Source organism: Etheostoma spectabile, chromosome 23 (genome assembly GCF_008692095.1).
Source record: "Etheostoma spectabile isolate EspeVRDwgs_2016 chromosome 23, UIUC_Espe_1.0, whole genome shotgun sequence".
Classification (NCBI taxonomy): Eukaryota; Metazoa; Chordata; class Actinopteri; order Perciformes; family Percidae; genus Etheostoma; species Etheostoma spectabile.
In genome coordinates, this window is record NC_045755.1 from 15758167 (window position 1) to 15769346 (window position 11180).

The 11180-nt window shown below is 46.4% G+C and overlaps 1 protein-coding gene across 1 annotated transcript in view; it reads left to right on the top strand.

The window, feature by feature from the left end:
• The window catches only part of golgb1 (golgin B1), a 21838-nt gene that overhangs the window by 6655 nt on the left and 4003 nt on the right, over positions 1-11180 (top strand). The window contains exons 7-16 of the mRNA XM_032505460.1: positions 506-619; positions 826-1528; positions 1628-1704; positions 2879-2939; positions 3215-8267; positions 8359-8770; positions 8859-9092; positions 9180-10016; positions 10196-10389; positions 10495-10654. Coding sequence (XP_032361351.1) covers positions 506-619; positions 826-1528; positions 1628-1704; positions 2879-2939; positions 3215-8267; positions 8359-8770; positions 8859-9092; positions 9180-10016; positions 10196-10389; positions 10495-10654 — 7845 coding nt within the window. The remainder of the gene's footprint in view (positions 1-505; positions 620-825; positions 1529-1627; positions 1705-2878; positions 2940-3214; positions 8268-8358; positions 8771-8858; positions 9093-9179; positions 10017-10195; positions 10390-10494; positions 10655-11180) is intronic.

Genomic DNA, 11180 nt, shown 5'->3' on the forward strand with positions numbered 1-11180 from the left:
GAACCCCCAACTGCTCGGGGTGCCTTTCCATGGGCAACCCCCCCCCCACTCTGACGTCTCTCTATTAGTGCATGTATAGGTACTGAGCATGTTTGTAATTCAGGCATGTGTGTATTAACAACAGAGTGTAAATTGTAATTCCCCCTTGTGGGACTAATAAAGGAAACATTATTATTGTTATTATTATTATTATTATTATCATTCAAAATCTTATATATGCACTTTTCTGTCATAAAAGACAGAAGATGAAATCAGCAAAAATTCACATTTGAGAAACTGGAACCTCTTAAGTTTTATCATTTTAGCAAAAAAAAATTGAAATAGCTAAAAAAAAAATGTTTTGATAACTGGCAAATTACTGGCATTTGCTTCAGTTCATCTCGAGGGGATGAACACAAAAATGTTTACATTTTCCCACTAATGAAAGAGAAGATGATGGCCACACTTCACAGATACAGTCACTTTTTATATGATCAGTTGGTCACTTTGTTTTTCTTTCTCCAAGGCCCTTCATGCAGCCCAGAGGCGTTGTGAAGAGCTTGAGGAGGCCTTAAGCTCTCGGTCCCAAGTGCTGGAAATGCTGCAGCAGGAAGTAAGCAGTGCTGATCAGCAGAAACAGGTACAGGTCTGGATATACTGGAAGCCATTTGTGTTTGTGCAGCTATTGTAGTGAATACTTCTCCTGCTTAATGAAAAGAGAACTGTTCAAACAGACCCACCCCACATCTTAATGGGATGTCATTCTGATGCATTGTTTGGCTGAGCCACACAACACACATTCACTCATATCCTCTTTCTCCTTCTCTCTGTTTATTTTCTGCTCAGATCTTGACTGCTCAGTTCCGGCAGATGGAGCAGGAGCTGGCCAATGACGCCAAGCAGAGGGAGGAAGAGAGGCAGCAGTGGGCCGAACAGGCCAGCAGGGCCCAAGCAGAAGTTGCAGCCCTCCGAACCAGCTTGGAGGACTTGGAAAGAGAGAGAATGGTGGTGGCCAGACAAGAGGGCGAGTTGGCCTCCCTGAGAGAGTCAGAGCATGCTAGTCAGGAGGCTCTGGGAAAGGAGAAGATGGAAGTTGCCAGATTGGAGAGAGAACTGGCTCTGATGAAAGAGGCTGATCTTGCGGCCGTCCAAGCTAGCCATGATGCTTTAGAGAGTGCTAGGGTGGAAATAGTTCGACTCGAAAGGGAACTTGCCTCTATGAGAGAGGCAGTTGTCAGTGCCAGCCAGGAGGCCTCGGAGAGGGAGAAGTCAGAAGTTGATAAACTGGCGCAAGAGCTGGCGTTAAGTAAAGAGAAACATGAAGAAGTCCAGAAGAAATCTGAAATCTTGGGGGATATTTGGAGACATCTACGTTCTCTGACTCTTGAAGATGTGCAAGCAGCAGATGAAGTCCCCTTCCCTGCTGACCTTTCCCTGTTCCTAGACACTGTGCAGTCTTTTGAGACACAATTGACAAAGCTGAAAGATGAATGCAGGGAGAGTAAAGAACATTGTGCCGAGCTCACACACACCATGGAAACCCTTCAGGGTAAGGAAATTATCTGTTTGTGTCTGTTTATAAAATTCTGTGTGTTCCTGTCAAACCTTTGTTTAACATGATGTTTTCATATACATCTCTGATTTTCAGAACAATTTGACAGAAAAACCACAGAACAGGAGGAAGCCACTGCCAAGATACAACAGCTGGAGCTTCAAATTCTATTGGTCAGTGCAAATTTTACATCTGGTATTAACACTTGCTCTGTATTTGTATGCATTATCTGGATAATGGCATCCAATCCACAGGCTTTTGCATTTACATATTAAAATACGTTATGTTGATTCGGCCTGTGATTGGATTGGATCTAGATATGTAGATTAATGAAATCCCTTTTTGTCAGGGAAGACTTCTAGCTGCCACATGTAGTCTTTGCCAGGCAGCTTAAGCTACCAGGAAGAGCAGTTATCCTTTCGACTTGCTGTGTGGGTTGTTTTCTTAAGATTGTGGTCATGTTGTATGGACTGCATTCACACTGGCTGAGACTCGATCACAGTGCAAACCTAACCCCCTCAAACTGGGGTCCGTCTGATTTAATCCCAGTGCGTTCTGCAATCAGTAACCTGCTACCGTAAATTGTTTTACTTGTGATGGGAACTTTAAAAGTAAAACCTTAGGGCACCCAGATAGCTCAGTTGGTAGAGCGGGTGCCCATGTATAGAGGTTTACTCCTCGACGCAGCCGGCCCGGGTTCGAATCCAGCCTGCGGCCCTTTGCTGCATGTCACTCCCCCTCTCTCTCCTCTTTCATGTCTTCAACTGTCCTGTCGATTAAAGGCCTAAAAATGCCCAAAAAATAATCTTAAAAAAAAAAAAAAACAAAAAAAAAAAAGTAAAACCTTAAATAAGCTTTGTGGTACTCTGCAAGCTTTAACGTCAAAGTTTCAGCCTTCATTGTGAGGTTTTCTGTGTCTCTGTTTACATGATTAAAAAAGGTGTTGATGTGGGACTGGAAGCTTACCATAAGCTGACAACAGTGCCATTGGGTTTCCCCTTTCTATAAAATACAGTTTACAGAACTTTTATTTTGAGAGTAAGGCAGTCTTACTGGTCCCGTGTTACAACATGTGTCTGAGTCTCAGACAAGACAGGCGCTGGGCCATAGACGGACAATACTTTAACTCAGTGTGAAGAAGTGCGCCTAATCCCCTCTGCGCTGATCCACTGTTGTGACCGACCGGGCTTATCCGACCTTCACCTCATGCCGTATTTAAGAACAATCATATAGGCCATATAGAGTGTTAAAAGTGTTGTCCCCATCCTTTTAATACAGAATTTCTTTCTCCAGTAAATAATGTTGTAAAAGTTCCAATCCCCCTAATTGTCATTTTTTTTGTTTCAGACATCTGAAAGAGGTGATGTGATTGAACCAGCTGCACAAGATTTATCTGAAGCTAATGAAGGTAAAAAAAACTGGATTTGTTCTCCTAAAATAAAATGTATACATTATATGGAAACAGAATCAAATATATTGGTCAAGGTCAGGATGCTCATACTTGCATACATAGATACTGTACATATATGCATACCTAAATTAGGATGCTTTTAAAGCTAAAAATAATTAAATGATAAAATGGATTAAACGTCAACAATTTTGATAATCAATTAGACATAGTTATTTTTCTGGAAAAAAATGCCATCCAATGTTTTTTTCTAATTACTTTGTTGACTTCCACAGCACACATACTGCAATTGGAGCAGCAGCTTTTAGAAAAAGACAATGAGCTGGTTGCCTTACGAGAGTCCCTCAGACTGGCTGAGGAGCACAGCTCCAGTGGGATTGCATCATGTGAAAACTACAGTCAGACTCCATATCAGGTTCAGGATGCCAGTACAGCCCCCCATGACAGTTGTGTAGCCCTTCCTGACTTCATGGATGACACACAAGAAGAGGACACCACCTTAGTTGCTCAGGACACCTCAGTCCTCTCCATTCCTGCTGATAGCGAGAGCAGCCCAGAGCTTATTGGACACCAGTCTGAGTCCCCAGAAGAATCCAAAGGGACCTCCTCAGATGAGATGGTCGCCAGCAGTGATTCAGAGGTGGCCCACAGCAGCTGGACCCTCCTGGAGGCTGTCAATCAAGATGGAGGCCAGGAGTGGCCGTCCATTCTGCAGGACTTTGGCCAGCTGCAGCTGCAGTCATGGGAGGCGACGAGCATGGAGCAGGAAACATCCACAGTTCAAGTTGAGTCGTCCTCTGTCATCATCCGAGAGACGGTACAAGTTCATCTAACTCAGCAGAGTTCTTCCACCACAGATGGCAGCGTGCCCTCTGGCCAGGTCTTTGCTCAGGCCTTGGCTGAGGAACTTCAGAAGAGGTATAGTGAGCTTTTGGCTGAGCTTCAAAGGCTCAGAGAGGCAGCTGCAGAGTCACAGGAGAAAATCAAAAACCTGGAAGAAGAAACGCAATGCCTTGCTGCTGCCAAAGAAAAGGCCGAGTCCGAGGCTAATGGTTTTACAGAAGAACTGAAGTTGGCCAGAGAGGAGCTGGACAAGCTCTCTCAGCAAAGTAGCTCAGTGGTGGAGAAACGCAGTGTTGAAATGCAGCTTCTAGAAGAACAGTTAGACATTTTAAGCACTCAAAATAAAACTAAGGAGGAGAAGATCCAGGCCCTGCAGACAGAACTGGATATGGCTTGTCAAGCTTTCTCTGAGCAGGAGGGCCAGGCCAGGATGCTGAGTGCTCAGTTGGAGGACAGAGAGCTCCTCTCCTCTGAGCTTGAAAAGAGGCTGCAAGACATGGAAAACAGCATGTTGGAATACTCTCAAACATCAGAGCTCAACAATGACACTTTGTCAAAGAAGGACTCTGAGATCAGTGAGCTAAAGCTTTGTCTCAGCCAAAAAGAGCAAGAGGTAATGGAGCTCAATGACAGCATGTCAACTAAACTTCTCCAAGCAGAAGAAGAGAAGTTCCAGATAGGCAGTGAAGTCAATAAACTGAAGGGGCAGATAGTGGACCTTGAGAAAGTCAGAGACGAGAAACAGAAAGGGAGTTCTGAAGACTCAGCTGCTCATGTAGATGATGAACTTGATAGTATGCGAAAGGAGAAAGGAATGCTGGAAAGCCAACTGACAACCACAAAGAAAAAGTTGCAGGCTGCACTTGTGCAACGCAAAGATCTCATGAGGAAGGTTGCTGAATTTGAGGTAGAGGCAAAGAAATGGAAAGAGCGAGATGAAACTGCAAAGGCAGAAACTCCTGCAAACATTCCAGAGGTAGAACAATCTAGAGCATGTGAGCTTCAGGAAATGGAGGCTAAAGTCATTGAACTTGAGCAAGCTTTAAGGTCCAAAGAAGAGGCAGTTGAAACTCTTGAACAGAAAATTAGCTGGCAGGATCAAGTTCTCAGTGAGACGCTTGCTCTGAATAGAAAGCTACGTGAAGAAGCTGAAAACTCTCAGCAGGCTGACAGTTCATCTGAAACAACTGTGTTACAATCCCAAGTGGTCTCTCTTGAAGCAGAGTGTGAAACCCTTCAGAAAAAAGTCCAGGAGGCCCAAGAATCTCGCAAGGAAACCATCCGCAAAGCAAAAGAGAAAGATAGGCACCACCGTGAACAGCTGAAGCAGCAGAAAGAAGAATACAGCGAGCTTGTGGAACGTTTTGAGGTGCAGAGCGGCGAGCGAGAAGTTCTTCTCACTAAATTGAGAGCGTTAGAAGAAAAAGTGAGCACTGGTAGAGAATCTTGCCAAGAGACCATACAACTGGCTGAAAATGTGGCAAAGCAAGCAGCAGGTGATTGGGTCCAGGAGGATTGGGTGGATTTTGCCACATCTGAGACTGATTCATCGCAACCACAATCCAGCGATCCAGTTAAGCATCCTGCAGAGCAGTCTGACCTCCTTTCTGCACAAACGGAGGCCTCTGTGAAAGCTCTCAGAGAAGAGATCCAGACTGTGCAAATGGCAAACACCAAGCTAGAGAAGCAGCTGCAGGAATCCCAGACCAGTTTGTCACTGAAGGAGGCTGAAACATTGGAGTTGGGCAAAGAGCTACAAGCATTACGGGAAAAGGAAAGACAGATTAATGCGCTCTCAGAGGAAATTAATGATCTTAGAGAAAAGTATCACCAGGCTGAGTCTTACGCTGAAACCCTGAAAGCAGAGATGGACGCTGCCGCCCAAACAGAATCTGCAGATTCTACATTCTCAATTACAACTCTTCAGGCTGAAGTGGAGGACTTCAAGCAGTTCCTTGTCAGTAAGAACTGTGAAATCCTGGAGCTAAGCCAGCAGCTTAGCGAGCAGAACTCTCTCATACGCTCAATGCAGGACACAGTGACTCAGAAGGATCAGGTAATATTTTCTTTACAGGAAGAACTGAAGGCTGAGCAAGACAAAACCCAAAGGTTAGAGGTTGAACTTCCACTGAAGCAAGAGGAAGAAAAAGACAGCGAGGCAAAGAACCAGCAGCTACAACGGAAACTTCAGGCTGCCCTGATTTCTCGCAAAGAGGCCCTAAAAGAAAACAAAACCCAGAAGGAACAACTAGCTTCAACTGAGAAGCTCCTAGCTGAACTGCAGCAGAAAATGGAGTCAGCACAAGATGAGCTGGAGAAGTTGAGAGCGGAAAAAGTTCGACTGATTGACGAAGTTGACCGGACATTACTGGAAAACCAAAGCCTAGGATCATCCTGTGAGAGCCTCAAACTGGCAATGGAGGGCATACTGAATGAGAAAGATGCCTGTAAGAGAGAAGTGGAGCAAGCGAAAGAAGAAGCTGCCAGGACCTGCAGAGAATGGGAGGAAAAGGTTCAAGGCATGAAGGACGAGTACGAGACTCTGCTCAAGTCATATGAAAATGTGAGCGATGAAGCAGAGCGAGTGAGACGAGTCCTGGAAGCTGCCAGGCAGGAGAGACAAGACCTCGTGGCCAAGGTGAGGATGCAGGAGGCTGCGAAGCAGGATGCCGAAAGACGGGCGGAAGAGTCGCAGAAAGAGGTGGATTTAGTGAAAGACAAAATGAGAAAGTTTGCCAAAACAAAGCAGCAGAAAATAATGGAGTTAGAGGAGGAGAATGAGAGACTCAGTGAGATGCAGGACAATAATGTAATAAAACGAGAGGGCAGGGCTCTCAAAGCTGAGTTGGAAAGACTTCACAATGAGCTGGGGGCTTTGAAAGCTGAGTTGGATGCTACAGTGGCAGAAAGAGACTCTTTAGGGCAGCAGATTGAAGCGTTGAAGGAACAACTTGCCCAAACAGGAGAGAAAGAAGACAATGTAGTTCATGCTACTGTTGTAGAAGAGGTTGTCACTGCCCAGCAATCAGACTTAATCATGACCAAACCAGAGCCTGTTGAGGGTCAGTATGAAGACAAAGAAGAAGACACAGCAGCAGACCAAATAGCTGCAGTGCATGCACCAGAAACACATTCACAACCTACTGAGAAAAAAGAAAAAGAAATGACTGAAAGTGTTCAAGTTTTATTGGAGGATAAAATAAGGGAGATGGAGGCAGCTGTTGCTGCAGAGAGGGAGCTGTGGCAGGAACAGGAGGCCAGACTCAAAGCTGAGCTGGCGTCTCTTGAGCGAGATCTTCAGGAGAGTAGAGAAAAGGAGAGCCTTGTGGCCTCTCTAGAGAAGTGTCTCCAAGAGGGCAAAGAGAGAGAAAAGAGCCTGATTGAAGAGGGTTCAAAAAGGGAAGCCCAGTTCAAAGAGCTTCTCAGAAGCCTTGAAACTGAGAAAGATAACCTGGAGGAGCGCCTGATGAACCAATTGGCTCAGCTCAATGGCAGCATCGCTGGCTACCAGCAAGAGGCAGGAGAGAACCGGGAGCACCTGGCTGAGCTGCAGCGGGAGGTGGAGAGGCTGGAGAGGGAGCGTGCCGAGCTGGAAGCCGAGGCTCAGAGTGAGAGTGACCGGGCTGCCAGGCTGGAGGAGGACATGAGGCAAGCCCAGAGAGAAAGAGCCGAAGCTGAAGCGGAGTCTGGTAAGCAAAGGGAGCTGGAGCAACAGCTGAGGTCTGCTCAGAGGGTCCGAGAAGGCAGCCAGAGCAGAGCACGTCAGCTGGAAGAACTGTTGAGGGAGAAGCAGCTGGAGGTCCGTCAGCTGCAGAAGGACTGCATCAAGTACCAGGAGAGGATCAGCGAACTAGGTAAAGAAGCTAAGGCGCTGCAGCAAGGCCATGAAGAGCTCCACAACAAACTAGAACAATCACAACTGGAGACTTCCAAATCTGTTGAAGACCTGAAAAGGACTCAAGCAGAGTTGGCTACCTGCCAATCTCAGCTGGAGGAGGCTCAGAAGATGACAAGCGAGGCTTTAGCTGAGAAAACAATCCTTGAACAGAGTGCCCAACAGAAAGAGGCCTCGATGAAAGCAGAGGCAGAGCAAACCCTCGACTCTGTGAGATTTAGGCTTGGAGCTGAACTGAAGGAGATGGAGCTGAGACTGGAAGAGGTGGACCGAGAAAGAGACAGGGAAGAGGAAGCCACTCTGGAGGCCAGAGAGGTTGCAGAAGCAGCTGAGAGACGGGCCCAGGAGATGCAAGCCCGTCTGGACGAGTCTCTGGCCAGGTTAGCCGCTTTCTCACGCTGCATGTCCTCACTGCAAGATGACCGTGACAGAGTTTTGGACGAGACCCGGCAATGGGAGACTCGTTTTAAAGATGCTCTGCAGGGTAAGGAGGCTGAAGTTCGGGAGGCTGAAACACGGGCCAAGGAACTGGCAGAACAGCTTCAGAGAGAATCTTCCCTGAAAGAGGAACTTCAGCTTTCAGTCGACAGGTAAAAACCTTCTTGCTGTATTTGTCTTATTTCCCTGATTATGTTCAGCTTTTTTTTTTTTAGCTCAAAACTTACATTTCATTTCTTTCAGACTAGAGAAAGCAATCAAAGATTTGCAGCTGAAACTGGAAGAGGAGGAAAAGAAAGTCACAGAAAGCAAAGCTGCCCTTGAGGAAGAGAGGAGCAAGCTTTGGCAAACTACAACTGAGCTGCAGTCCGCACAAAATGAAAGCCATGCTCTGAAAAATGAGATGGAGAGTCTTATTCAGAGGGCCAGAGCTCTGGAGGAGGCTGTAGGTCGGCTGCAGGGTGAAGTTGACCAGGCCAGGACTGAGCTAAGGGAGAGGGAGGCAGAAGAGAGGCGGCTGTGTCTGAACGTGGAGCAACTAGAGACAGACCTGAGGTCCTCTAAGGCCTTGACAGAGACGCTGCAGACTGAGTTAAATGAAAAGGAAAAGAGAGAGGTGGAAATGCTGGGGGAGAAGGAGCAAGCTGTTACTCAGGTTTTAACACGTTTTCACCTACAGTACATGCTCTATATTGTTCTTGGATGACAAATGTTTCATCACTCATGTGTGTTTTGTTTTCCAGGCTGCAGAGGAGGCTAGAAAGGAGGCTGACAACAGGGCACAAGAGGCTGAGAAGGAGCTGGAGCAGAGAAGAGGGGAAGTGCGGGATCTGGAAGAAAAACTGCGAAAGGCAGAGGAAGAGAGCAACAACAGAAAAGCCAGACTGGACTCTTTCATGAAGGCAATGGGCTCCTTGCAGGATGACAGAGACAGAGTCCTTAACATGTACAAACAGCTGGAGGAGAAACACCTGCAGGTAAGGCACAAAAACCTAAAGCTGATAATATCTGAAGTTGAGCTTGTTTTGGTCAGAAGTCAATATAATATTTGTATTGTGTCTCAGGTGATAATGGAAAAGGACGGTCTGATCCAAGAGGCGGCAGGGGAGAACAACAGCCTGAAAGAAGAGCTGCGCGCTCTGCTGGTCCAGAGAGACGACCTGTATGCTGAAAAGGCCCAGCTGTCCGCTCAGCTTCACGGCTACCGTAACGAACTTAACCAAGTCCTGAGCATGAAGGACTCCCAACACAAACAGCTTCTGGCAGCTCAGCGAGAGCGTATTGCCTCTTTGGAAAAGGAACGCGATAAATTGGAATGTCAGGTAAAGAGTGTGAGCAGAGCCAGAGAGACAGGAGTAGAAGAAGTCAGAGTGGAAAGCGAGACTCTTAGCCAGGCTGTGGACATTAGGACAGCATCACAGGTGATAGATGCTCCCGGTGCAGAAGTTGAGAAGCTGAGGGAGCAGCTGCAAGCAGCGAGAGAACAAGTGGAGGCTTTGGAGGACAGGCGACTCAAGGAGAGCCAAGAGCAGGTGAGCAGGAGCAAAGAGCTAGCTGAGTTGCGATGGGAGGGGGGTGTGATGCGAACAGAGTCAGAAAGTGCTCAGGAGAGGGTGGCAGAGCTGGCTAGAGACTTGCTGGCTGTCGAACAGAATCTGTTACAGGAGAAAGAGGCAACGGCGCAGCTGAGAGCAGAGAACCATTCATTCTCAAAAGCCATGGCCTCCTTGCAGGACAGCAGGGACCAGGCAGAAAGCAAGGTCCAGGAACTAAGCCGGAAGCTGGAAGAGATGAGCAAGGCAGGTGGCCACCCAGCACACAACAACCCTGGAGGCTCCACTGGAGAAGTGTGGGGGCTGAAGAACGCACTACAAGCCCTGCAGAATGACAGGGAGAGACTGGTGAGTTACATGTCACCGTAAATATCAATATTTTAGTCATAAACGCAGATAATCACAACTCTGCTGGCAAAGAATATACATAATGATGTGAACGTTGTTTATGTTCATGTTACGTTTGTGTTATGTTTATGTATTTTGTCCTATATTTTTTTCTTCTTTTTCCTTCTCTTTATGTGCAGCTGGAGCAGCTTCAAACCCAGTCGTCTGAGCTCAAGAAGCAGAAGTTAGAGCTGGCTCGACTGGGAGCAGGAGAGCTGATTAAAATCAGCCAGGAGCTGTTTGAGGAGAAGAACAAGAATGAAGACATACTGGGTGTCATAATGCAGCTAGAGAATGTGGTGGAAATGGGCAAGCAGGAAATAGAAACTCTCAGGTGAGCAATAGAGCCAGCATTATGTCATCATAGTCACTGTTTTTGACCAAGCAAAAAGGGAACAAAGGCCTTTTATTGTATGTTAATTTGTCACGTGCTTTGTAGACTGGAGCGTATTGACTGGATGGCTCAAGCGGAGCAGCTGAAGCAGCAGACCCTCGCCACACTCTCGGAGAGGGACCAACAACTGCGGCAACTCACCGCCATGCTGGAGGAAGCCCGCGCCGACAAGCCCAAACTACAGCAGGAACACTATCAGAGAGAGGTTAACATTTGCATTTGCTTATGACTGCAGTAGGAAATAATAGATTATGTGCATGGTGGCATTGCAAAAAGCAGTAGTGTTGTTTAGGACTTGGGACCCCTTACCCAAATACCCCCAGGATGTGTGTAGGTTTGCACAATATTGACAGAATTTAATATTGTGATATTGATTGTGAATGTTGCGATATGGATATTAATTTTGATAGTTTTTAAACATGTAAAATTACAAAAGTTATGGGAAAACACATCAAAATAGATTCATAACAAATGAAACAAATGTTTTTACCACAGGTTTATTTCAACTGACTGTTGTATTGGACAACGACCATGTCTACACAGGACATGTTATACTGGTTGTACAGTATGACACACCCTTTCTTTCTCTCTGATTCCGTTTGGTTATCTCTATTTCTTCACTTAGACTGTCCCTCTGTCAAAATATGCACACATGTGGTACACTACGTAGGGTTTGTCACATAGTGGACCCAAGGCATGTGACGTGCAAGCGGCATGGTAACTGGCCAATG